This window comes from Maniola jurtina, chromosome 10 (assembly GCF_905333055.1).
Source record: "Maniola jurtina chromosome 10, ilManJurt1.1, whole genome shotgun sequence".
NCBI classification, from domain to species: Eukaryota; Metazoa; Arthropoda; class Insecta; order Lepidoptera; family Nymphalidae; genus Maniola; species Maniola jurtina.
In genome coordinates, this window is record NC_060038.1 from 8,754,306 (window position 1) to 8,779,293 (window position 24,988).

Consider the following 24,988-nt stretch of genomic DNA (forward strand, 5'->3'; position numbering starts at 1 on the left):
TATCATCACTTACCACCAGGTAAGATTGCCGTCATGGGCTAACTTGTATTCGATTTTAAAAATGGGCTCTTTTTTGGAGACGCGGCGCGTTGCGCGTCGCGTGGAGCGGCGCGACGATTCTTGATTGGGATAACATGCTCTCACACTAGTTTTAAAGCGAGATGGGATGCTCTTAGTGAACAAAATTATTAATGAAAAGAAAAAATGAAACCGTATTAACAAAGGATCCTTACGTGGGCATGGCTGTGAACTCCTTACACGGAAACGGTTCGGGAGGCAACCAGTCCGATATAAATATTGTGTTGGAACTGTGCGGTTCTTCCTTGTCCATAGGTACTGGTGAAGACGATTGGCTGTTATTAGATTCCGCTTCAGGTTTAACCGTGAGAGGCTTCATTGGCATCGGTTCAATTTGGAGCCAATCTTGGACGGATCCCGTTATATTAAGAAATGATAGCATATTATCATCCCCTGTGCGGGCAGTGGCGAAGTCCGTGCTATCAGACTGAAAATATGACAGATTAGACAGAATAATCACATGAAAATCTAATATTTTTTTTAAAGTTCCGTATCTAAGGAGCCCTTATAAGACCATTCAAATTCCTGTTGACCTAGAATTATGAAAGGCAGGTAGCATTGTCTTACAGCACAAGTAAAGAAATGAATCCGAAAATCGTGAATGTGTGGTTATATCACAAAAAAATAAAAAACACTATTTCTAGCACGATGGCACAGGGCCCATTGTGCGCGAGTTCAACTCGTACTTGACTGGTTATTTGGTGTTTTGACTAAATGAAGGATACTTATTTATTTAATTGTGCAATGGTGCAAAGGCAGCCATATCACAAGATAAAATAGATTAAATACGCCGGTGCTTCGTCGGACTGCACCGACGTATAGGCCCTTTCTTTTATTGTAGTGAAATATTATACCTCTTCACTCTTCTCGGGGATGGCCAATCCCTGCTCGACCAGCCTCCTGTTCAGGCATCGCCACTCGGAAATGTTAGGCTCGAGCGCGCCGCCTTGAATGGTGTGATACACCCACATCTCCACGGGCATGCTCTTGTCCTTGAACTGGCCGAGCTTGGTGATGAAGACCCGCTTGTACACGTCGAGCAGGTCCTTGAGGTACTCCTTGGAGAGCGAAGGCCAGTCGTCGCCGCCGGCGGGCACCACGCCGGCCAGGTGGCACGTGATGGCCGCGTCGCCCACCGACGCGAACTCGGCCGGCAGTTCGCGCAGCCCCGCCACGGGCACGCTCTCCACGCACGCGAAGTCCGAGTAGAACACCTGTTTTTATTAATATGATTAGACCCCGCTACCTTGTCACGTTTACAGACGTCGAAACAGGTTTTATTTTTTATTTTTAGGGTACTAGACCTCAAAACGAAATCCTTATAGGATCACTTTGCTGTCTGTCTGTCAAGAAAATCTATAAGGTACTGGCAGGCAGGTAGGTTTTATAACACAAGTAAAGGAAAAAATCCGAAAACCGTGAATTTGTTGTTTTTTTTTTTGTATTTCTAGTCAGGCTTTATATACGATACCTTGGCGCGGTCGGCGTCGAGCGCGAGGATGGCGGCGCGGCGCCACGTCTGCGACTGCGCGCACACGGTGCAGCAGCGGTCGCCAACCTTCCACTCCCCTTTGCCCTGAGTCTTCTTCGTGCTGTAGTATTTCTGAATCTTTTCGAACAGCTCGTTGAACACTTTCTGTTGGTGCACCAGGGACACGTAAATGAGCGACGGCGACTGGTAATTCAAAACTTTGGCTTCTATTCGGAGCGGGCCTTTATCTTTCGCTTTCAGGTCGTCCTCCTTCGGTTTCGTGGGTAGCGGCTGACTTCTCTTCAGTATGGTGATCTCGTCCTTATTTTTGGGTTTGCGCCTCGGTTGCGGCTCGTCCAACGGGGACTTGTTGTCGTAAACTAAATTTTCCATTTCATTATTTTTGTTGAACGTGTAAATTCTGCAAAGGAAAATTTCGCGTTTGTATTACATAGGCTGCACTAAAAGTATCGGGAATGGAATATTTCCACTGTCCCTGTCATATTAAAATCTTTTTAATTGAAAACTCCTTGGTTTTAAAAATCGAATACCATTTATTTATTTAATAAAAGATTCTCGGTCTTGTCACAAGGCTTGTCAAACTTGTTTAGTCGTTGAGAAAATGGAATTGACTCGAGAAAATTCTAGAGCGATGATTTATTATGACCTTCGAAGTGGTTTAACACAAAAACCGTGTGTTGACCGGATGATTTCTGCATTTGGTGATGAAGCCCCATCTATAACCACAATTTATCGCTGGTTTGCTGAGTTTCAACGTGGACGTGTCAAGCTCAGTGATGATCCCCATCAAGGTCGTCCAAAAACTGCAGTCACCCAAGAAAACGTTGATGCTGTGCGTAAGCTGATTGAGGAAGATCGACATGTGACATACCGCGAAATTCAGGCAACTTTAGACATTGGCATCAGTCAAATACAAATAATCTTGCATGAACAATTAGGTGTAAAAAAGTTGTTTTCCCGATGGATACCGCATTTGCTCTGTGAAGAGCAAAAAGCGGCTCGCGTTACTTGGTGCGTCAGAACTCTCGAAAGATTCCACGCAGGATCCTCAAATGCTGTATACAACATCGTATCAGGTGACGAATCCTGGATATACGCGTACGAACCCGAAACAAAAAATCTGTCACGAGTTTGGGTGTTCGAAAATGAGTTAAAGCCAACAAAAATTGTTCGTTCACGAAGTGTTGAAAAAAAAAATGGTGGCCACGTTTGTCTCCAAAACCGGCCATGTTGCGACTATTCCTCTTGAGGGACAAAGAACGGTTAATGTAGAATGGTATGCTGGTATGGTATCATTTGTTTGCCACAGGTCGTTTCTGAACTCCGTAAAGAGAATGCAACCGCCGCATCATCCTCCATCACGACAATGCGAGTTCTCACACCGCGCACAGAACAAAAGAGTTTTAAGAGCAAGAAAACATAGAATTATTAGACCATCCGCCGTACAGTCCCGACCTAAGTCCTTATGATTTCTGTACTTTCCCTAAAATAAAGAATACATTGCGTGGTCAGAGATTTTCATCACCTGAAGAAACTGTGGACGCCTACAAAACGGCCATTTTGGAGACCCCAACTTCCGAATGGAATGGTTGCTTTAATGATTGGTTCCATCGAATGGAAAAAGTGACAAATTTCGCGGAGAATACTTCGAAAAGCAATAAATACATTTTTAAATAGTAATGTTGTGTCACTTCCTTGATTCCCGAAATTTTCAGTGCCGCCCTCGTAATATAATATTGATAACTTAGTAAGCGGTGACAGCTTAGTGGTTAAGATGTGTTCTGGGATCCGATCCCGGGCACGCACCTCTAGCGTTTCGGAGTTATGCGTTGTAAGCTTAGTTAAATATCGTTTGCTCTACCGGTGAAGGAAAAGATCGTGTGGGAACCTGTATGCCTTACATCTCAATCGCGTGTGAATTTGACAATCTTCCTTTGGCCAGGGTGGTACAGTATGACCAAAACTTTTTTCATTCGGAGAGTAGTGAGGCGGCGATGGGTTGTTATTTTTATTCTGTTACACTAACTTATAACTCCTGACTACTATTGAATAATTATATTATAAGAATTGAATATGATGCAGTCTAAGATGGAAGCAGGGTAACTTGAAAGGGATATGGCAGTTATATTAAACCCATACCCGTTAGAGGCATCATACGGGAACGTTAAATCGCTAGGCGGCACGGCTTTGCCGCTAGGATGGTAACTAGCCACGGCCGATGCCTCCCACCAGACCAGACCACAAATTCACACAACACCAGATTCGACAAATGCATTGAATGAGTACTTAATTAAACGTCTTCAAACCTAAACCTAGACCAGAGTCAATTTAGGAATTATACATTCTCAAGTAGGATTCGGAAGCCAGGACCTCGCACTTATAAGACCACAGCGCTCACCACTGCGCCAGGAAGGTTGTCAAACAAATGATGAAAGAAAAGAAAATTAGAATTCCAGTAGTAATGAATTAGTCGTTTACTTACCCAAAAGTGTATGCAAATTTGTGCTTGATCATCTCTGTGTTAATACAGATAGGGTTTTCTTCATCTGATTTGTCATAAAGCGTGACTCCGAGAGATCCACGATTTTGACTTTCTTCAACGTGTAACTCTAAACATCGGTCCATAAACTTTTCAAGCAAATTCACTGATTTCGGGCTCCACTTCTTATTGTGTGGAGTCACGCCGGCCAGGTGACACTCTGCAGCCTAAACATTTTAAGATATTTGTGTATTTTATTTGTTTTTATTTTTATTGCAACCTAGATGACGCCCGCGACTTCGTCCGCGTGGATCTAGGTTTTTCAAAATCCCGTAGGAACTCTTTGATTTCCCAGGATAAAAAGTTGCTTGTGTTAATCCAGGGTATAATCTATCTCCATGCCCAGCTAAATCTGTTCAGTAGTTTTTGCATGAAAGAGTAACAGAGAAATACACATACATACACACAAACTTTTGCCTTTATAATATTAGTGTTACAGCCCTTCTCATTCTGCTGTGCCAAGTCAGATCGGAGGTAACTCAGAACTATCTTAAAATGCTAATATGTATACCCCATTCCAATAGGATTGATCCAAAAGAATAACAAATATGGCGATACTGATCACGTGACTTTATTTTGAAATGACCTCTAGTGATGCGCTATTGCTTGAACTACCTATATCGGGAACGAACAATTGAACGAATTAATTTTGATGTAAATTATTGTTTCATTTTATGTACTTGCAAAACATATACAGTCCGAAAAACCGGCCAAGTGCGAGTCAAACTCGCGAACTGAGGTTTTCGTACTCGGGTATTTTTTCCAACATTTTTCAGGATAAATCAAAACCTATAAATCATAAAAATAAATAAAAATCTATTTTAGAATGTACAGGTAAAGCCCTTTCATATGATACCCCACTTGGTATAGTTATCTTACTTTGAAAATTAAAACACATTTTTTTTTAATGATGTAATCACAAATTCGCGGTTTTCAGATTTATTCCTGTATTTTGGGCTATAAGACCTACCTACAAAACAGCATTATATATCTATTGATGGGTTAGTAAACAACGCTATATTATCGAAGTATCGTCTCAGCACAACACTAAAGAAATTAAAGAATGCGAAACGTCAAAATTAGCATTTTTGTTTTCTCTGTGGATCTTAATTTTTGTTTTCATTTAGTTTTTATTAAAAATTTTGATTAAATCATGGATAAATTGAATAAATATTACGTCTATATTTTACTTAAGATGTTGTTCGTGGACCACAAGGCGTTTGTGCGTGTTTTTAACTGTTGTAAAAACCACAGTTGGTTTAACTGCGCACTGAGTTAACTATAAAAATAAAGCTATACAATAATATATACGATGGCAAAAAAAAAATTTTGGAGACCCCCACTTTTTTGATTAATTTTTTTCGTATAAAATAATCCTATGTCACCCAGACCTCTACAACAAATCAATTGACACCTCATTCATCAAAATCGGCCTAGTAGTTTAGGCGCTACGGTGGATCACACAGAATTTGGATACAAACACACATAGACTGTTAAAATCATAACCCTGGCTCTTGGCTTTGCCGTAGTTGGGTAAAAAAAACCATCACTCACGAGCCCCTTGAGCACGGTGAACTTGGGGTGTATGCGGCGCAGCGCGGACCAGTGCAGCAGCACCTGCGCGCCGATGTCGGGCAGCAGCAGGCGCACGCGGCCGCGCCCCGGCAGCTCCAGCACCACGCCGCGCGCCCACGCGCCCGGCTGCGCGGCTCCCAGCGCGCACTTCTCCACATTCGCCACGCACACCATGTCTGCCGAATCAAATTCTGGTCATACACAACGGTCAAAATTTTATTAATCAATCCTATCTGTGATCTGTCGATAAGTTTATATGTATCGTGGTTATGTGTCACAAAATGTGTGGTATTTAAAAAAACCAACGATGCTATAGACGGATTACAGATGGATTGATTATTTATTTATTAATTTTGGACGTCACGAGTATATGGATGCAGGATACCTGGCTATCAAAGACATTGAGATTGGGAACATTCCCATTGTTTTCCCTCCCATCAAATATTCGGGGGTCGGGTTCTGCTTCTTTGTGGCAAAGAATGCGAAGTGGACACTTAATCAAGGCTGACATGAGCAAAATTGCCCCGAGGTGTGACCAGAACGCTAGCAAAAACTTATCGTTATTATGATACTAAATTAACACAATCCAATGCCAATAACCATTTGCCTTATCTTTTAGTCAAGTCATTTAGTATTTTTCAAACCCGCATTGTATAGTGTGCAAAACTTGGGTTAATGCCCCACCCAATGACGTGGCCGGCATTGACTTCGAGTAACTTATTTACGGAACGTTCGTCGACCTCTAGCGTCATTCAGATGTTTTATTTGCAATATATTGTGAACTTCTAAAAAGTACAGGATTAAAAAAAATCGTAGTTTTTTATGATATCTTATCAGTTATCAGTAATCATCAGTACCTGTTTGCGTTTTTGCGAGCGTTCTGGTTACTCCTTGTATATTTGGTACAAGCGAATTGATTTGGGCATATGCCCAAGAGCCGACAGCCTCCTATTCGGGACGATCCATGTCAACTTCTAACTATTCGGAGTTATAGGCGTTTTAAGCAATTAAACTACGCCTATAACTACGCATACGTGAAGAGAAACCTCGTGAAAACTTGCACGTCTGAGAATGCCTAAGAAACCTGCATGCCTAAAATAAAATGGTAATTTATTCAAATATTATCCTGTAAATCAACCTTAGGAAATCATCACAGTTTTTGGCTATTTTTATTGATCTTACTCTTCTTCCTTTTCCAGTAGAAATAATCATAATTACTTATAGTTGAGTGAAACTTCAAAGACTAATTATTCAAATTGTGAATTTTATAGATGAAACTTTGTTCTTAGGGCCCGTCGATTTTTAATTTTGAAGTTGACAACGAGAAACAATTAAAATCCAAAATGCAAAGAAACTTAATTTAGTTAAAGAAGTTTAAAACTTACTTTTTTCAGGTAAATAAACACAGTCCGTATTCCCATTCAAACTGTATTCCTGATCCAAATCCTCACACAATTTCTCAAAAACCCTTTTTAAGTGTTGCTGAAACAAACATTTAATTTTATTTTACAATACATTTACTCGCCAAGTGGCTGTTATTTCACCACTATTAAAACTATAAAATATACTTTTACCACCCTTGGGCAAATAATAGTAGATTATTCAACATGGGGGTAATGGTCTTACGTCACGGGCGCCGAGATAAATTCCAACCGTAACGAGGGAGTGCAGAGTAACTCCCGAGCGTAGCGAGGGTGTTGCATCTGAATCCTAAGTGAAGCGCGAGAGCGCATAAGGCGTTTAGGTTTTAGCGGTTTAGCGGCGTCCAAGACAAAGACAGCACTACCCCCAATAAAATCAAGAGACAATAAAATCAAAATCGTCGTGTGCTTAAATAGACCTATTTTATGACGTTTATATAACAGGACTGACTGTAATAAGGCATTGTCGAGCGAGTGGTGTGAAAAAATATGTATATCAATCATATTCACGGGAATATAATTGCCACCACACGATAACATAATACAATTAAATAAACACTATACCTTTCTAACAAAGAAATTATCTGGGTTTACAATATGTGTAATGTAAACTTCTTCTTTTGAGTTGTGTTTGTAGTCATTGCTAGTTATGAAGAGTTTTGGTTTTTCAGTTAAAGTCTTCATTTTCGGGTACTGAAACAAATATGTACAACAAACATATTACTTTTTTTTGGATTTCGTTTCAATGTTCATTAAAAACTAGAAAACTGTCGTGATGTAATAAATATAAAATATATATAAAATGGTGCGATGTAATAAATATAAAATATACCTATATAAAATGGCTCAACTCTCAGAGGAACCTTAATGAGCGAGAACTGAGGCTTGAGCACGAACATTTTGGACCTCAAGTTAATCGCATCAAGTGACATTAATTTTTAGAATCCTTTATTATCTTGGGTAACAAATTTTCCTACAGATGGGATGCTCCAGCACCCCATGTAGGGTTACCCTGACATCCTACATATGCTATCCCACAGCGTTGTTTTCTTATTATCTTCCTTTGTATTACATGCATTTATATGTATACGTGGGGTATCATTGTGCAGAGCACATTAGAATACGAATATATATTTATCTTAAAAAATAAGAAAATGGGGGTCATCAAAGTTGTCAGTTTCAAACAATTTTTGTGACATGGGCTTCCTCGAAAACTAAACTTGTTAGGATTATGAAATTTCGGTATATTATGTACCATATACTGTATTTAAACTAAATACTGAAAACAACGATATGAAATAGTTTGCAAGCTATGACCAAAACAAACGAACACTTTATGGGGTTTTCTTACACGGTTTATTGCGATGTTCTAGTCCGGAAAAGAAATATTTCATACGCCCAAAATATGATGTTCATAATAATCATGTACAGAACCTTAAAGAGCGAGGCCCGACTCGCATTTGACCGGTTTTTTAGTTATTCGTCATATAAGTATTAAGTATACATGGCCTATTTGGTCAGCAATTTTTTTTTCAATAATGTTACTGTGGAGCTAAAATGCTTTTCAACTGGAGCGTTTAAATTGTGAGTGTGCAGTAGAATATTTTAAAACCTTCAATATCACCAATATTCTTTTTTCTAAGGCGAAAATTCGTAAACCTTCAGCTTGCAAAGTTTTCGTACATGTTTGCCACGTGTCAAAATAGAATAACCTGTTTTATCATGTTTTATTACATATTTAATATATTGCAGGCATAAATAAGCACCATTGGGAAATTCAAATAAGCGTAAACCCTAAAACGTTATACAATAGTTTAAAAACTTATGTTAATCTCAACAAAGTAGAAGTTATTTAGGTTAACTCACTTTTAACTCTCAATCTCGCTAATTTTAACTAATAACAACAAATAACAACAATTGTCTCATTATAAATTACGTTAACTTATAAAACTTATATATTTTAGCAAATTACGTAGAATTATATGCACTATACGAAATGATTGAAATAATAGTTTGACGCTTTATGTATCTCGTAATGCGTTCCGATCTTTAGAAAAGAATGTACAGCGAGTGCAATTCGCGACGCGGGTAGGTAGAAAGATTCCTAGTGAACGATAACAGGCCGTTTGTATTGGCATACCTACTATTATTACCTACGACTTTATGAGTCACTATGTCAATAGTGAAGAGGCAGTCTCTATATACCTACATGTTGTATGGGCATACGATAACGCGTGATAACGCGCTATGCGCTGAGTCTATCTACTTTTGCCAATTGTCGAGACTAACAAAGGATGATTATGGTTTTTACATAAGTATAAAGAATTATGAGATAATATTTGATCAATGGATTGTACACTTATATAATCTTTTAGAAAAATATGTTTTATCACATTAGCTATTTTTAGAATTCCGTATTTTTAGATTTCCGTAAAACAAGGAGCACTCAGTTTCTTCCAGTCTGTGTGTGGCATTTTTATTCAGCCGTTTAAAATCAAAATTTGTCATTTTTGACAAATAACACAACATTTAACTTATCGACAGATTATAAGATTCCTCAAACATCAATGGAATATAATATTATGACTTAAATTACAGTTAAAACTCTTCCCTGGAATATACCTACTGGAGATACGTAAGTTTTAATCCGCAACACAAAAAAGGGGGTGTTATAAGTGTAACGTGTGTATCTGTGTTTGTGTGCAGCATCGTACCTCCCAAACGGACGGAACTGTTTTGCAATAAAAAATTTTCAAAAGAAAAATAAAACCGACTTCAAAAACCAAAAACACTAAAAAGTAGAAAATAATTTTTGTTTAGCTACACATGTAATGTACCTAGGTATGAAGTCGAGCGAGCATATTAAAACAAAATTAGAAATCCAAGAGTGAAGCTCGCCCGACTTCATACCTAGGTACATTACATGTGTAGCTAAACAAAAATTATTTTCTACTTTTTAGTGTTTTTGGTTTTTGAAGTCGGTTTTATTTTTCTTTTGAATTTTTTTTATTTCACAATTTTTAGTGGCCCCACTGTACTATAATATGCTATGCCCAGTTAAAACCCTACTGTTTACTAAGCTATTACAGTGATCGCGAGCAATTTGCTCTTATCCATTGAGGAGTTCTGTTCTCCATCTCCGAAGATATTCATCAGATCTTCATCAAATTTATATGGGACCACCTGCACAGTATACCCTTTCAAACAAAAAAAAAAATTTCCAAATCGGTCCAGGGGTCTTTGAGTAATCGGGGAACATACATAAAAAAAAAAAAAATAAAAAAAAAAAAAAGATCCCGACGAATTGAGAACCTCCTCCTTTTTTGGAAGTCGGTTAAAAAGAGGGAGCGTTATAAGTGTAACGTGTGTATCTGTGATTGTCTGTAGCATCGTAGCTCCCAAACGGATGAACCGTTTTGCAAAAAGAGGGGTGTTATAAGTGTAACGTATGTATGTATCTGTGTTTGTGTGTAGCATCGTAGCTCCCAGACGGATGAATTGTTTTGCAAAAAGAGGGGTGTTATAAGTGTAATGTGTGTATCTATGTTTGGCTGTAGATCGTAGCTCCCAAACGGATGAAGCTTTTTGTTTTTTTTTTGTATGAAAGACGACTTGATCGTGAGTGTTCCTAGCTGTGATCCAAAAAAATTTGTTCAGCCGTTTGAAGATCGTCCTAACATGATCGAATTTCAAATAATGCAAGAATATGGTAATCATGACTTGACACAGCAGCGTCAGATTCCATAATCTGCAATATACCCAACTCCTCGTTAACTTACAGCTTACTTTGGCTATTTTGAGCGGTAGAGTTATGACTCTAACCTTTATATGCAGAGCGGACGGAGGGGCAGTATCATCAACGTATTGTTCGCGACAGGTCGAGATGGCAATTTTGTAGTGAGGTGACATTACAAACAAGAGTTAAATTATAACCACCTTTTTAAAGTATCAAATTCAAATTCAAAATATTTTTATTCAATTAGACTTTTACAAGTTCTTTTGAATCGTCAAAAGCATCTACCACTGGTTCGGAATGCCTTTCCTACCGAGAAGAACCAGCAAGAAACTCGGCGGTTGCTCTTTTCAAAGATTTGATATACAATATTATGCCATGTATAAAAGCAATTGAAGTCCTGCGCATTGCTGGAGCGAATTGCAGGTCAGATCCACGCTTTTTTATCATTTACATAATCTTCGATAGATTTACATATTCTTCGATATCATACGTGTTATTCATCACAATCAAAATCAAATTAACTAATACTAACATCGCTACAAACACTTTGAATTGTGAAAGTTATTTTAATAAGATTTTATTCAGGATATAGACTTATCGATATGCCAGTGTAAAACACATCTCTATCCAGTGTATTTAAAACAATTATATTTATGTCACATTCTAATACTTTTCAGGCCAGTTCACGTGTTTTAGAATGGATTATTGGTTATTTTATTTTTACATACAAACTACAAGCAACAACGAAATCGATAAACGCGGTCGATACGGAGTACGGACTCGTGCAACACGAAAACTATGCTGATGTGCCGGGCGTCCCACCCCGGAGACTCACCTCATACCCCGATTGTCATGTCGACCTGTCGCAAAAAATAGAAAACAAGACCGCATGTGCATACTCGGTTGGATTGACACGAATGATAAAATTTGTGTGGACGTTTGCATACGTATAACATAATTTTTAGTCGTTTGATCAAAATGAGTTCCTTGTTACTACTACGGAATCCTAAAACACAGATCCACTCGGACAAAGTGGCAGTTGCAGGTAGTAACATAATATGTGAGCATTTTCGTCGATCTAAAGATACAAATGATGCGACAACTTACCGAGATATTTTTCGGAATTTTCGCGCGTTCGTGAAAGGCAAGCGCATGCGCGAGGCTGACGCCGTCATCGAATGTAGTGATGTCGCACTCCAGTTGCATCGCGCCACTCTCCGTAGCGCGGATGCGGCGCACGTGGATCACAGCGCGCTTGCTGCAAGAGCGGATCACTATCACTACTTATAACAAAGGGATCGTCGTGATGTCGCATCTCAGCCGCATCTCGTCGCGCGTATGTAGCGCACGTGGATCACAGCGCGCTTGCTGCAAGAGCGGATCACTATCACTACTTATAACAAAGGGATCGTCGTGATGTCACACCTCAGCCGCATCTCGTCGCGCGTATGTAGCGCACGTGGATCACAGCGCGCTTGCTGCAAGAGCGGATCACTATCACTACTTATAACAAAGGGATCGTCGTGATGTCACACCTCAGCCGCATCTCGTCGCGCGTATGTAGCGCACGTGGATCACAGCGCGCTTGCTGCAAGAGCGGATCACTATCACTACTTATAACAAAGGGATCGTCGTGATGTCACACCTCAGCCGCATCTCGTCGCGCGTATGTAGCGCACGTGGATCACAGCGCGCTTGCTGCTAGAGTGGATTGCTATCACTACGTGTAGCAAAGGGAAACGTCGATATGTCGCACTCCAACCGCATCGCAACGCTTTCTGACGCGCGGATGTGGCGCACGTGGATCACAGCGAGCTTGCTGCAAGAGCGGATTGCTATCACTACTTATAGCAAAGGGGATCGTCGTGACGTCGCACCTCAGCCGCATCACACTGTTCTTCGTCGCACGTATGTAGTGCACGTGGATCACAGCGCGCTTGCTGCAAGAGCGGATTGCTATCACTTATTATAGCAAAAAGAAACGTTGTAATGTCGCACTCCAACCGCATCACAACGCTCTTTGACGCGCGGACGTGGCGCACGTGGATCACAAAGCGCTTGCTTCAAGTGCATAAAGTTCAAAAGTAATCCCCGGCTATTTCTTATAATAAACGCTGAAATATAGTAAAATTGTTTTTTACGCTGAAATATACTAAAATTGTTTTTCATTCGCTTGGTACATGTACTATATTTATGAACTCAGAATTTTCTCCTCGTTCATTGGACATCCCGCTCAATATGGTAGCAAAAACAATCAGAGACCTCCACTTTTTTGGATGACGTTACATCTGCCATATTGATTTTGTCCATAAAAATGTAGCGTATCTTGCCCGGACCATAATAACACCTCATTCATCAAAACGGTACGAAACTCTAAAAACTACTTTCGCGTCTTCGGCTACGTTGCTCCGATTGTGCCGGGCTGCTGGTTTGAGAAGAAATCTCCTAAGGTAAACTTAGCTTTGCTTACTTGTCAATAATGTTCTGAATGAGGATGGCGTCTTCGCTGGTCCAGGAGCCTTGTATGGGCTCGCAGTTGGCAAGGCAGCAATTGATGGCGAATGGAGGCGGCGATTGGATGCGAGCTGGCGGCAGGAGTCGCAATCTGTATTCAATCAAAATTTGCATTTCTAGGGTGTTTGCTATGAAAATAGTGCTTTAGTTCAGGCCTGGACATAATGCACTAAACTTCTATCAAATTTATTCTATTTTAAAATAGATTAGCGCTTGGCTGCAATAAGACTTGCTGGCTAGTGGTGATTTTATTTTATTCAGATACAAGTTAACCCTTGATTGCAATAGCTCCTGGTAGTAAGTGATGATGCAGTCTAAGATGGAAGGGGGTTAACCTGAAAGGGGTATGGTAGTTTATTATACTCCTTTGGTTTCTATACATCATCGTACTGGAGCACTAAATCGCTTGGCGGTCCGGCTTTGCCAGTAGGGCGGTAACTATCCACGGCCGAAGCCTCCCCACCAGACCAGAAATTATAAAATTCCAAACCCCTGCCGAAAATCGAACCCGAGATCTCCCGCTAATAAGACCACTGCGCCAGGGAATCTGTCAAAATGCAGCCTAAGATGGAGCGCGGTTGCCTAGAAGATGCCTATTCGACTTTAGGATGGTGCAGTGTTGGAGCCCAAACATATTCTGGATGATTCTTCATCTATTTTATAAACTAAATTGAAATACTCACTTGTCAACTGAGACCACTTCGATGCTGCCAAAGTCAATACAGAAGACTTGGAACATCGGCTTGTTGACGTTCCTTTTGTCGATGCTCACGACTCGGCACCTTTGCCACAGGTTGTCTGCTTTGTTGTAAACTAAGTATATTTTGCCTACAAGAAATGTAAGTGTTAAATTATTCAATAATCTACATTTTGTTATACTTGACAACATACAAAGTAAATATTTGTAATTTAATAACTATAATATTAAGAATGGCTAACAGATATGGGATTCGATGACAACGACAATGTATATTGTTATGATAGCATTCATGAATCATGACGCATCAGATTTGCGATGTGATGTGTTATGTGTAAGCTATTCGATAACAAATTGAGCATAATTATATTCTCCTAGCAACCCGCCCCGGCTTCGCACGGGTAGCTTATTACGATTTTCGTAGGGCTTTCTAATTTTTTTGGAAATAAAAATCTAGGCTATACTCAGGTTTAGGAATAATGTAGCTTTCTACTGGTCACAGTATTTTCAAAATGGGTTCAGTAGTTCCAGAGATTACTTCCTACAAACAAACTTACAAACTTTACCTCTTTATAGTATATAGTACAGATAAAAAAATATATATTTACGAATGTTCATAAAATACCGTCAATTTGGCAAACTTTTCCACTAATCTATTTTATCCAGGATGCAAGCTATCTTGTGTCAATCAAATAGATGATGACCATGACTTCATCCACGTGGGTTTAGGTTTTTTAAGAATACTGTGGTAACTCTTTAATTTTCCAGGATAAAAGATAATCTATGTCCATCCCCGGGGTGCAACTTATCTCTGTACCAAACGACAATATCAATTAAATGTATCAATTGTGAAAATCGAACAAACAGATATTTTATCCCAGAAAATCTGGATAGCACTGACGCAGGATAATTTCATCAGGACCATCTGTTTCCGGCCAAGAAGGCTGAGGACCGGGTGTGGTGGCGCTCTTTACGGAAGGCCTATGTCCAGCAGTGGACGTCCACAGGCTGATGATGATGATGATGATCTGTTTCCGGGAAGCTTACCTCCGTAAGCTTCCTGCAATTTGGACTACTGTCCTAATGTTTTATAAGCGTAGTCGAGATAACGTTAGACGACTCCACGGGCAATAAAAATGCAAATGCATTACTGCAAAGTGGCGAAATTAGATCCATACAAGCATGACGTGTATCACCGTCGCGTCATATTGTTTTGTTTCTCTGGTCAGCATCTTTCAAATTCAGCCATATTCATTATATTATAGTGCTTAGATTGCGCGATTGATAGTGATTGCACATATTTATTTTAAAGAAATAAACAAAAAATATGAGGTCGGCATCGCTTGGCCACTCTCTCCTCACTACGCGTGAGTCAATGTATGTTGCCCAAACTAAGAAGTGAAAATGAAATGGTGATGATACCTTCAGTGACGTTGATAGTCGAGGGCTTGGGCAAGGACATTGGGCAAGGCGTCGCGCAGCAACTCCTCCACCTTGAATCTCTAAGACGCGCGCTGCACGTACAAGTTGTGCGGGTCCACAATGTGCGACAGTACATCAGCTCCGAGAGCCCGGTGACAATACCTTCAGTGACGTGGCTAGTCGAGGGCTTGGGGAAGGACGCGGCGTTGCGGAATTCGCGCAGTAACTCCTCCACCTTGTCCTGCTGAGACGCGCGCTGCACGTATAGGTTGTACGGGTCCACAATATGCGACACGTAGATCAGTTCCTGAGAGCCTGATGATAAAATATTGTAATCGTTAACAAATCAGATTATATGTGTCATATTATCTAAATTACAGTTAATTATTATTTGGTTGAACGTATAAACGACAGCCCATTTTAAATCTGTGGCGGAAATACATTTTATTTTACAAAACGTCAAAATATTATTTCAATCATTTCTGTGTGCGCGTCGCGTCATTTTGACGCGAAGCGACACAAGCGCAGCGCACGGACTTAAGAAATACATACCTACATTTAGAAAACTAATACATATAGATCTATAATTAATGGCCTCGAATGTCCTCGAACGAAACTGTTAACAAATACAAATTTTTACTACCTTCATACAGTGGTGCATGACGTTCAGTCTCCGGGAACGGCAACACTGACTCCACTTGTGGCTGACGTTGTTCATCTAGTTACAAGAAATGGGTATTTAAGATTTATGTTCATATATGTTTCAAATGAATTTATTTAATAGATTCGTAACAAAGTAAGAATTTACAGCATTCATTAAAGCAACGGATTATTCAAGTGATGAGTGGTTAGGACTCATTCACTAGCATATTTGGTCAAATCACTAAGGATGCGTTGAAGGCATAATAATGTGTTTTAATCTGTAGTTGCAGAAGAATCGATGCGTTTGGCATTCACGGAATACGTAACATTCGCTTCCAAGTCGACAGTTCGAACGTATTAGTTTTCCATCTTTCTCTTGCACGAATAGTCGAAGTTTCAACACAATATACGAAGTTATGGGAAATATTAGTGATTGCATAAGACGTAATTTGGTTATATTCGTCATGCTTCAGTTCTTCCAGATATTCGTTAGCCTTGTCATTGCATCCCTATTTGCTAATCTTTGCTTGATAAGTATAAAGACAGACTTATTATAAACCAAATTACATGTAAAAAAATATGTTAAATCTGAAATACTTATAAGTAGCAGAAAGTATATTATCTTACAAGTCAAATAGTTTTTTTGTGAAGAATCAATGTTCATTAAGTTTAGAGAAGAACATGAGCCAGTTTTGGTGCTTCGATAAGTTGGTACGTCCTTGACGAATGTGTGTGGTTTCGTGTTGTCCTCCTTCGGTTTTTGTTTGTTAAGCTGCCGTACATCTAAAATAACATCACGAGTTTACTAAAGTAAGACCACTTATTAATAGAGGATCTGATTTTGTGACCAACATAAAAAAAATACTTTTTTAAAGTTTTATTAAAATAATATTTTTAACGAAATTAATATAAAATATTTAAAAGTATTCTGAAAATTGTCTATTAAATTAATAATTTAGAAGCCTCTTTTCGGTCAGGTCCTTTGGTGATAGGAGGTACATGTATACTGTTATAAATGCGATAATCTGTCACTGCCCATCCGTTTAACCGATTTTGACGAAAGGTATGTATATAAAGGTATATCCTGATATAGCTTGCATCCCAGGAAAGGACGCAGGCTACTTTTGATCCTGGAAAATCCCGTTTTCACGGGATTTTTAAAAAGCCTAAATCCACGTGGACGAAGTTGCCGGCATCATCTTGCATGATATAGAATAATGACTTTTTTTTATAGAAAATGAAAGAGTTCCCACGGGATTTCTGAAAATCTAAATCCACGCGGACAAAGTCGCGGTCATAATCTAGTATAGCATAAAATGAACTACACTGCATTGTAAATTGTTCCAGAAACAAAAGTAATGTGTGGTCTTTACGGTTTCTGTTTTCTTTATACTAATTTCAATGTTTTACTTATTAAGAAAATTGTCGTATCTAATTTTTTCATTAACTAATTAATTAGTTAATCATGAACATGCCCAAAATAATTACCTTTAACCAATTCTGGAGGATACACAATAGAGGTAGGCGCTGCCGGTATGTCTACATTTTTTTCAGCTAATTCTGTAGTAGTGTACAGTTTATATTTGGGGTTTGAATCCCCCTCCAACTTTATGTAGTCACTCAACAAGGGATACAAATCTTCTTTCACTATAATACTAATAATTGGAACAAAAATATAAACAAATTAGTACTGTCGCAAGGGTCAGCTATTTATAAATAAAAGATTAATGTAATAAAGAAAAATAAATATACAGGTAATAAATAGGTACATACTTTGTTTGAATATCAGATTCATCACGATTCAAATACCATGGCGCATTTATAATTTGCCGTGCGTCTTCAAGCACGGTCGCCAAATTCAACTGAAAAATAAATACATTATAATAATGTAGTTAAAGTTATGCATTGACAGGTTAATATCATAGTCATAAACTGAAACACTGGGTCACTGCAACTGACCCAGGCAATCCTCATGAATAAGAGAAATTCCTCAGTCCCTGCCTAACGATATTAAGTCCATCTTAGGAGTACCAATATTGTAGTTAAAAGCCATAACTTAATTATTAGGGTTCCATACCTCAAAAGGAAAAAATGAACCCTTATAGGAACACTTTGATGTCTGTCGTGTCTGTAAAGAAAACCTATAGGGTACTTCCCATTGACCTAGAATTATGAAATTTTAGGTTTGACATGTACCCTAGTAAGACCTAGTAGATAGCCCAGTAAGACCTAGTAGGTACCCTAGTAAGACCTATTAGATAGCCTAGTAAGAACAAGTAGATACCCTAGTAAGACCTAGTAGATAGCCTAGTAAGACCTAGTAGATACCCTAGTAAGACCTAGTAGATAGGTAAGACATGCAAAGGAAAAAATGGGAAAATCGTGAACTTGCGGTTTCACACAACAAAAAAATATTTAAATGTGTTCAGGAAAAAATGGTTTACTAAATAACATATAGATGGCGCTACCCGTCATTGACTTGCAGTGTTGTATACAAAAGAGTTAGGTGTAGACTAGCACTTGAGCGGATTTAAATCTAATGGCATTGCTTTTGCTAGAATATGGAACATCCTTCTAGCTTAAATTTTTCTGTGACCTACAATTTTTGGTATCTTCAAAGGTCTAGGCAGTTGTTCTAAATCTTTAGGCTGCATCATAGTGCAAGTTTATATAACTATCTACTATTTAAGCTTGTACAAAGTGTAATATATGATATGTAGCATTCTTTTCAGTTTTACAATTTGCAGTAGAATTTTGTTCTTACATATATTATATATTCTGTAATGCTAATGATGAATCTTCAAAATTCAAATTCAAAATAACATTTACCTCAATCTTCTTCTTTAAATCCAATGAGTTGATAGTATTCAATATGCTTGTTACTTTCTTAATCGCTTCAGCAACATCATTTTTAGCTTCTTTTAAAGATTCTTTTTGAGTGTCTTTCAAGTCAAGAAGTTTGCTCGTAATAATCTCTTTTTGTTTTTGTATGATAGCATTGATTTTGGAGAAATGTTGTTCAACATTGTTGAGAAGAGTTGTGTATTCAGATGAAGTTAAATCATCATCAATTTTAGTCAAAATATTTCCAATATCCTGAAAACCATAATTAAATTATATTCTTGATTACATTACACGTAATTCACAATAATTAGGAATATGCCTGTAATTTTGATTCATAATTTTAATTCATTTTTTACATAGTTATACCATAGTTTAAAAATACAAAAATTGTTCGAAACGCAATTTTTTAGGGTTCCGTATCTCAAAAAGAAAAACGGAACCCTTATATAACGGATCACTTTGTTGTCTGTCTTTCCGTCCGTCCGTCCATCCGTTGTGTCTATCAAGAATACCTATAGGGTACTCCCCGTTGACCTAGAATCATGAAAGGCAGGTAGGTAGGTCTTATAGCACAAGTAAAGGAATGAATCCGGGAACCGTGAATTTGTTATTACATCATTTAAAAAAAATTAAAATGTGTTTCAATTTTCAAAGTAAGATAACTATACCAAGCGGGGTATCATATGAAAGGGTACGAGGGCGGCACTGAAAATTTCGGGAATCAAGGAAGTGACACAACATTACTATTTAAAAATGTATTTATTGCTTTTAGAAGTATTCTCCGCGAAATTTGACACATTTTTCCATACGATGGAACCAATCATTGAAGTTGCTTCATTCCATTCGGAAGTTGGGGTCTCCAAAATGGCCGTTTCGTAGGCGTCCACAGCTTCTTCAGGCGTTGAAAATCTCTGACCACGCAATGTATTCTTTATTTTAGGGAAAGTAAAGAAATCATTAGGGCTTAGGTCGGGGCTGTACGGCGGATGATGCGGCGGTTGCAGTTCTCTTTACGGAGTTCAGAAACGACCTGTGGCAAACAAATGCTAGCATACCATTCTGCATTAACCGTTCTTTGTCCCCCAAGAGGAATAGTCGCAACATGGCCGGTTTTGGAGACAATCGTGGCCACCATTTTTTTGCAACACTTCGTTAACGAGCAATTTTTGTTGGCTTTAACTTATTTTCGAACACCCAAACTCGTGACTGGTTTTTTGTTTCGGGTTCGTACGCGTATATCCAGGATTCGTCACCTGATACGATGTTGTATACAGCATTTGAGGATCCTGCGTGGAATGTTTCGAGAGTTCTGACGCACCAAGTAACGCGAGTCGCTTTTTGCTCTTCACAGAGCAAATACGGTATCCATCGCGAAAACAACTTTTTTACACCTAATTGTTCATGCAAGATTATTTGTATTTGATTCATGCCAATGTCTAAAGTTGTCTGAATTTCGCGGTATGTCACTTGTCGATCTTCCTCAATCAGCTTACGCACAGCATCAACGTTTTCTTGGGTGACTGCAGTTTTTGGACGACCTTGACGGGGATCATCACTGAGCTTGACACGTTCACGTTGACATTCAGCAAACCAGCGATAAATTGGGGTTTTAGATGGGACTTCATCACCATATGCAGAAATCATCCGGTCAACACACTGTTTTTGTGTTAAACCACTTCGAAAGTCGTAATAAATCATCGCTCTAGAATTTTCTCGAGTCAATTCCATTTTCTCAACGACTAAACAAGTTTGACAAGACCTTGTGACAAGACCGAGAATCTTTTTTTAAATAAATAAATGGTATTTGATTTTCAAAATCAAGGAGTTTTCAATTAAAAAGATTTTAATAGTGGAAATATTCCATTCCCGATACTTTTAGTGCAGCCTATGTATAAGTACCTGTATATTCTAAAACAGAGTTTTATGCATAACTAGCCGATGCCCGCGACTTCGTCCGCGTGGATTTAGGTTTTTCAAAATCCCGTGGGAACTCTTTGATTTTCCATGATAAGAAGTAGCCTATGTGCTAATCCAGGATATTATCTATCTCCTTTCCAAATTTCAGCCAAACCCGTCCAGTAGTTTTTGCGTGAAGGAGTAACAAACATACACACACACACACATACAAACTTTCGCCTTTATAATATTAGTGTGATAGTTTTTGATTTATCATGCAAAATGTCGGAAAAAATACCCGAGCACGGAACCCTCGGTGCGCAGGTCTGACTCGCACTTGGCCGGTTTTTTAAAAATAATATTTAAAACATTGCTTAAATTGGGTATGTTTAAATGCCGCCACTTTTCGCGGGCCTTGAACGACGTAAAAATTCACGACTAGTGTTTATCACACTAATATTATACAGACGAAAGTTTGTGTGTTTATGTGTGTGTATGTTTGTTACACGCAAAAACTACTGGACGGATTTGGCTGAAATTTGGAATGGAGATATGTCCTGGATTAGCACATTTATTCCGGAAAATCAAATAGTTATCACAGGATTCCGAAAAACCTAAATCCACGCAGACGAAGTCGCGGTCATCAGCTAGTTTACTATAAGTTTTTAATTTCTATTGGGTATTTATACGGATTATCAGTAAAAGTACTGTACGGATTTTCATACAGTTTCCACTAATAGAAAGAGGGATAATCTGAAAAGGTTATAAGCTATAATTTATGAACTTTTGTAAAAATAAGTTGTTGGTAAGTTGATAAATTGTGAATTAAGTAAAAAAAAACGACATTAGATCGCACGGCATACACGGACTGCGTCGTCATTATTTTAATTTTGTGTTATCTCCTAAGATATTATTCTCAATTAAATGATACAAATTATATTCTTATTATTTATAAACACTTAATTTGCTATATTCAGCTTGCAAAGCACGCAGGGCATTAACTTATTATAATTTTATTAGTATATACATACTAATATTATAAACTTACCACAGCAGTTTTACTGAGTCTCCTCAATGTTTCATTTACTTTTGGTGTCAGAGCAGTTATATCAGACAATAAAGTTTCATTCTAAAAATCAGGAAATAATCATTTAGATTGTACAAAGACAAATAAAAACAAGCCTTTAATGAAAAAGATACTCACCACTTCCTGTATGGAAGTCACATTATGGTTTTTACAGGATTTTTCACCACCAACCATCATACAGTCCAGGCAAATTGATTTTGTGCAGTCTTTGCAATAATAATCTAGACATTTATTTTTGTGAATTTCGCAGTCATTTTTTTTTGGAGTAAATTCTAAAATTGAAATTTTTATATGACTAAGATTACACGAAAGGCAAACTAGAAATTGTAATAGGAGCGCGACTCCACCTCAGGAAAGTCGGAAAGTAATTTGTGGGACTACTATACAAGTATGGACAGTTTTAACAAAAAAAAAACACTCCAAAAAGGCAGAGCACGCCCGCCAGCTAACACCAACACAGACGAAGTCCTGCATAATATATCGTAACATACCTTCTACATAAGGCCAAGATTACAGCTGTAAGTAAGTAGCTTACGTAATTAATTGGCAACTAATTTACTAAAGTAAACATACTTATATGAGTGTTTACATTAGTTTTGACGGAAGTTAATCATGTCAGCTACTTACGTACTTACATCTAGGTACTTCTTTTTACTCTTGTTACTTTACCATATAAGTTACATTATATTAGGGTAAAGATATAATTAGATAATAAGAGATATTAGGCCGCAATTACACCTTTAAGTTTTACTCGCATACTTAGTTAACTTTTAAGTTAACGTTAAGTTAGACAATTTACTAATGTAAACACTCTTTTAAGTGTCATTTAACTTAGTAATTTTGTTGTCAATTACGTAAGCTACTTACGTGAGTGAAACTTACAGGTGTTATTGCGACCTTATTGACAGACAGAATAGAAAAGCAGGTCCAGCAATAATTTGCACAGTGAAGTATGAATTGGGTCAGTGTACACCACTGAGGTTACAATGATATCTCGACATAATATAATTTTTTTTAAGTTTAGCTTTAGAAAGTAAAACACAAATACAATTAGTTATATTTTTTTAATTATTCAATGCAATAGTCTTGTGACAGTTAATTTAAATAAAAAAGAGTGATACTTTGTATTTACATACATTACATACAGTAGGTACATTGTACTTACCAATATTACATAGTTGATGGTTTTTGAAAACGATAAAATTTTTGTGTGTTTTGTAGAAGCAATTGTTACATAGTGCAGTAGCACATTGTTGGCACATTTTAGTTGTTGGTCCATGGCACTCCACGCATTCACCTAATATCAAGGATGGCATTGTTTCAAAGAAATGTATAAAACAAGGGTTCTAATTTTTGAGAAATAAAAATGTGTTTTAAAACAATTTGTTATAAACGTGATTAAAGTATGGGAATGCAATACAATACAATGCAACACGGGTTACGAAAAGGAACCCTTATAGGATCACTTTGTTGTCTTTCTGTCTGTCCGTCCGTCGTGTCTGTGAAGAAAAGTAATAGGGAACTTCCCGTTAACCTAGAACCATGAAACTTGGCAGGTAGGTAGGTCTCATAGCAATAGTAAAGGAAAAAATCTGAAAACCGTGAATTTGTGGTTACATCACAAAAAAATTAAAATGTGTTCATGAACAAAGAATTAGTATTTTCAATTTGCAAAGTAAAAAATAAAGAAAATATAATAATTAAAAAGATTCTGACTAATTGAGAACCCCTCATGTCATAAAAACATGTTTTAAACAACGTTTTAAACGTATCTTACTGATACAAAAAATTACTGACATTTTCAGTAATTTTTCTTTGTTTTAAAACAGGGTGTTTCTTTTAAAATCCTTTTTATTTGCAACCTTGCCCAATAGAGAATAGTATGTTGTGAAACAAGGGTGGTAATAACCTTAACGCCTGTGTATCATACGACGTTTTTCAAAACAGTTGTGAAAAAGATTCAAAATAGTTCTCTTCCATCTTAGACTGTCACAACGATTAATAAGTTAATATAATTATATGGTTATTATTATTATATTGAATTGCATTTTTTGGGTTATTAATAACAACCCTCTTTCTCTCTCGTGCATACGTAGCATTTCGTTCAATTTCAATGGTTACTACAAACTCCAGCTTGGTCAAAAACTTCTGCCTATTTTGGCCAAAACCAAAGGTTTGGCCAAAGGTGTTTTTTTTTGGTTGAAGGTGGCTGAAGCAAAAGCCGAATGTTTGATCAGACACTAGTAATTGTCCTTCCTGTTGTACTATTTCCGATTTTCAAAGTTATTTTTAACCCCCGACCCAAAAAGAGGGGTGTTATAAATTTGACGTGTGTATCTGTGTATCTGTCTGTGGCATCGTAGCTCCTAAACTAATGAAACGAATTTAATTTAGTTTTTTTTTGTTTGAAAAGTGGCTTGATCGAGTGTTCTTAGCTATAATCCATAAAAATCGGTTCAGCCGTTTGAAAGTAATCAGCTATTTTCTAGTTACTAACCTTCACTTATCAGGGGTGTTATAAATTTTTAATTTACACTTGTTCTCATCATGACAGCTCTTCAAATAACATATGTTTAACTATCATTATGTGTTTACTCACCTAGTTTCGTTTCAGTATTCTCAATAAGCGACTTTATGTTTATGTAACATTCATCATCGCCTTTCTCTTTTTTTGCATCCTTTGGCTGTAATTTATAATTTTTTAAATCATTAAAGGAAACAAATTATTTTTTACAGAATTATATTTTTCATCACACTAATACAAAGGCGAAAGTTTGTATGTGTGTATATGTTTGGTTACTCTTTCGTGCAAACTACTGGACGGATTTAATTGAAATTTGGAATAGAGATAGATTATACCCTAACTTAACACACAGGCTACTTTTATCCCGGAAATCAAAGAATTTTCACAGGATTAAAAAAACTATAACCACGCGAAGTCGCAGGTATCATCTAGTTATTATTAATATTTGCATCATTTCTATTGTTTTAATTTTCATGTAACTTTTTTCTTGTAATAATAGCACTAAGCAAGTTTAAGAAATT

General features: G+C 37.7%; 1 protein-coding gene and 1 long non-coding RNA gene across 2 annotated transcripts in view; one reads left to right on the forward strand and one right to left on the reverse strand.

The window, feature by feature from the left end:
• LOC123868656 (RING finger protein 17) overlaps positions 1 to 24,988 on the reverse strand; it is a 30,061-nt gene that overhangs the window by 2,599 nt on the left and 2,474 nt on the right. Inside the window, exons 4-23 of the mRNA XM_045911189.1 lie at positions 24,543 to 24,627; positions 23,109 to 23,240; positions 22,061 to 22,215; positions 21,905 to 21,985; positions 18,946 to 19,212; positions 17,890 to 17,978; positions 17,605 to 17,771; positions 16,744 to 16,899; positions 16,118 to 16,192; positions 15,637 to 15,789; positions 14,039 to 14,183; positions 13,312 to 13,446; positions 11,949 to 12,099; positions 7,670 to 7,798; positions 7,070 to 7,166; positions 5,664 to 5,860; positions 4,053 to 4,276; positions 1,550 to 1,970; positions 933 to 1,292; positions 234 to 505 (exon numbers count right to left, since the gene is read on the reverse strand). Coding sequence (XP_045767145.1) covers positions 234 to 505; positions 933 to 1,292; positions 1,550 to 1,970; positions 4,053 to 4,276; positions 5,664 to 5,860; positions 7,070 to 7,166; positions 7,670 to 7,798; positions 11,949 to 12,099; positions 13,312 to 13,446; positions 14,039 to 14,183; positions 15,637 to 15,789; positions 16,118 to 16,192; positions 16,744 to 16,899; positions 17,605 to 17,771; positions 17,890 to 17,978; positions 18,946 to 19,212; positions 21,905 to 21,985; positions 22,061 to 22,215; positions 23,109 to 23,240; positions 24,543 to 24,627 — 3,491 coding nt within the window. The remainder of the gene's footprint in view (positions 1 to 233; positions 506 to 932; positions 1,293 to 1,549; positions 1,971 to 4,052; positions 4,277 to 5,663; positions 5,861 to 7,069; positions 7,167 to 7,669; positions 7,799 to 11,948; positions 12,100 to 13,311; positions 13,447 to 14,038; positions 14,184 to 15,636; positions 15,790 to 16,117; positions 16,193 to 16,743; positions 16,900 to 17,604; positions 17,772 to 17,889; positions 17,979 to 18,945; positions 19,213 to 21,904; positions 21,986 to 22,060; positions 22,216 to 23,108; positions 23,241 to 24,542; positions 24,628 to 24,988) is intronic.
• Positions 5,147 to 8,488, forward strand: LOC123868681. Its single transcript, XR_006796705.1, has 3 exons — positions 5,147 to 5,350; positions 6,522 to 6,527; positions 8,479 to 8,488. It is a non-coding gene; the product is annotated as an uncharacterized LOC123868681 (long non-coding RNA).